The sequence below is a fragment of the Condylura cristata genome, unplaced genomic scaffold (genome assembly GCF_000260355.1).
Source record: "Condylura cristata isolate star-nosed mole 26May11 unplaced genomic scaffold, ConCri1.0 scaffold00074, whole genome shotgun sequence".
Taxonomy (NCBI): Eukaryota; Metazoa; Chordata; class Mammalia; order Eulipotyphla; family Talpidae; genus Condylura; species Condylura cristata.
Genome location: NW_004567175.1, coordinates 384,665 through 385,630, shown reverse-complemented (window position 1 = coordinate 385,630; position 966 = coordinate 384,665). Strand labels below are relative to the sequence as shown.

Genomic DNA, 966 nt, shown 5'->3' with positions numbered 1-966 from the left:
CGGCCAGGAAGGGGCGGGGCCGGCCAGGAAGGGGCGGGGCCGCACGGGCTGAGTTGTACCTGGGCAGCTGCCGATGGAGGAGCAGTCAGGGGCCTCCCCAGAGTCCTGGGGTCTTTCTGTTGACGACTCTATGGGATTAAAAACAACCACCGTGCTTGTGCATGGAAAAGCCTCAGGACCAAGTCTGGGGAGCCCTGCACCCCAGCCCCAAGCCACGTACCGGAGGCAGCCCCTGCAGGTGACTCGTCAGATCCCGAACCGGCCAGGGCCCCACCTGCGCAGGTGACCCACGCCTCCTCCCCGTGGGCACAGGAGCGGGGGTGCCACGGGGCCGAGGGGCACCGCCACAGCGTGGAATTCCACAGCCCGCGGCACTCGACGCTGTCCACCCAGGCGGGGCCCTGGCGCGCGGCCGGCGCCCGCCGACTCTCCAGCCAGCCGTGCTCCCCGCAGCCCAGCTGCCGGCAGATGATGGCCAGGGAGGCGTCCTTCAGGGCGTTGCTGCACACGGCGCCCCAGGTCCCGTTGTAGAACACCTCCAGCCAGCCGGCGCAGGGCCCGGGGCCGCCCCGCAGCCTCAGGGCCACCGACCCTGCCAGGCAGCAAGCCTGGTGAGCACCGAGGCCAGCGGGCGTGGCCCTTGACCGACGCCCACTCAAGGATGTGGGGCTCCGTAACCTCAGGGAGCCAGCTGGAACCCCGGCTGTCACGCCTTGGGGCCCGCGGGAGCAGCCCACACGTGCACCCCAGGAAATTGCGCAGAATACAGAAAGCCCTTTCACACAAGGCCCCCAGCAGCGGCCATGAAAACAACAAACCCCAACACCGAGGGCTGCGGCTCGCCGTCCTGGCCCCCCAGGGGGCGCCCCTCGCCCCAGAGGCGGCCAGGCGCAGGGTGGTGGGAGGCGGCACCAAGACCTGCCGGGACAGCCTGGGCTGCGCCGGCCCCAGGAGCTCAACACTGAG

General features: G+C 70.7%; 1 protein-coding gene across 1 annotated transcript in view; it reads right to left on the bottom strand.

The window, feature by feature from the left end:
* The window catches only part of MTG1 (mitochondrial ribosome-associated GTPase 1), a gene marked incomplete at its 5' end in the record, with an annotated part of 50,040 nt that overhangs the window by 1,735 nt on the left and 47,339 nt on the right, over positions 1-966 (bottom strand). Inside the window, one exon of the mRNA XM_012734821.1 lies at positions 221-592. Within this exon, the coding sequence (XP_012590275.1) occupies positions 221-592 (372 nt within the window). The remainder of the gene's footprint in view (positions 1-220; positions 593-966) is intronic.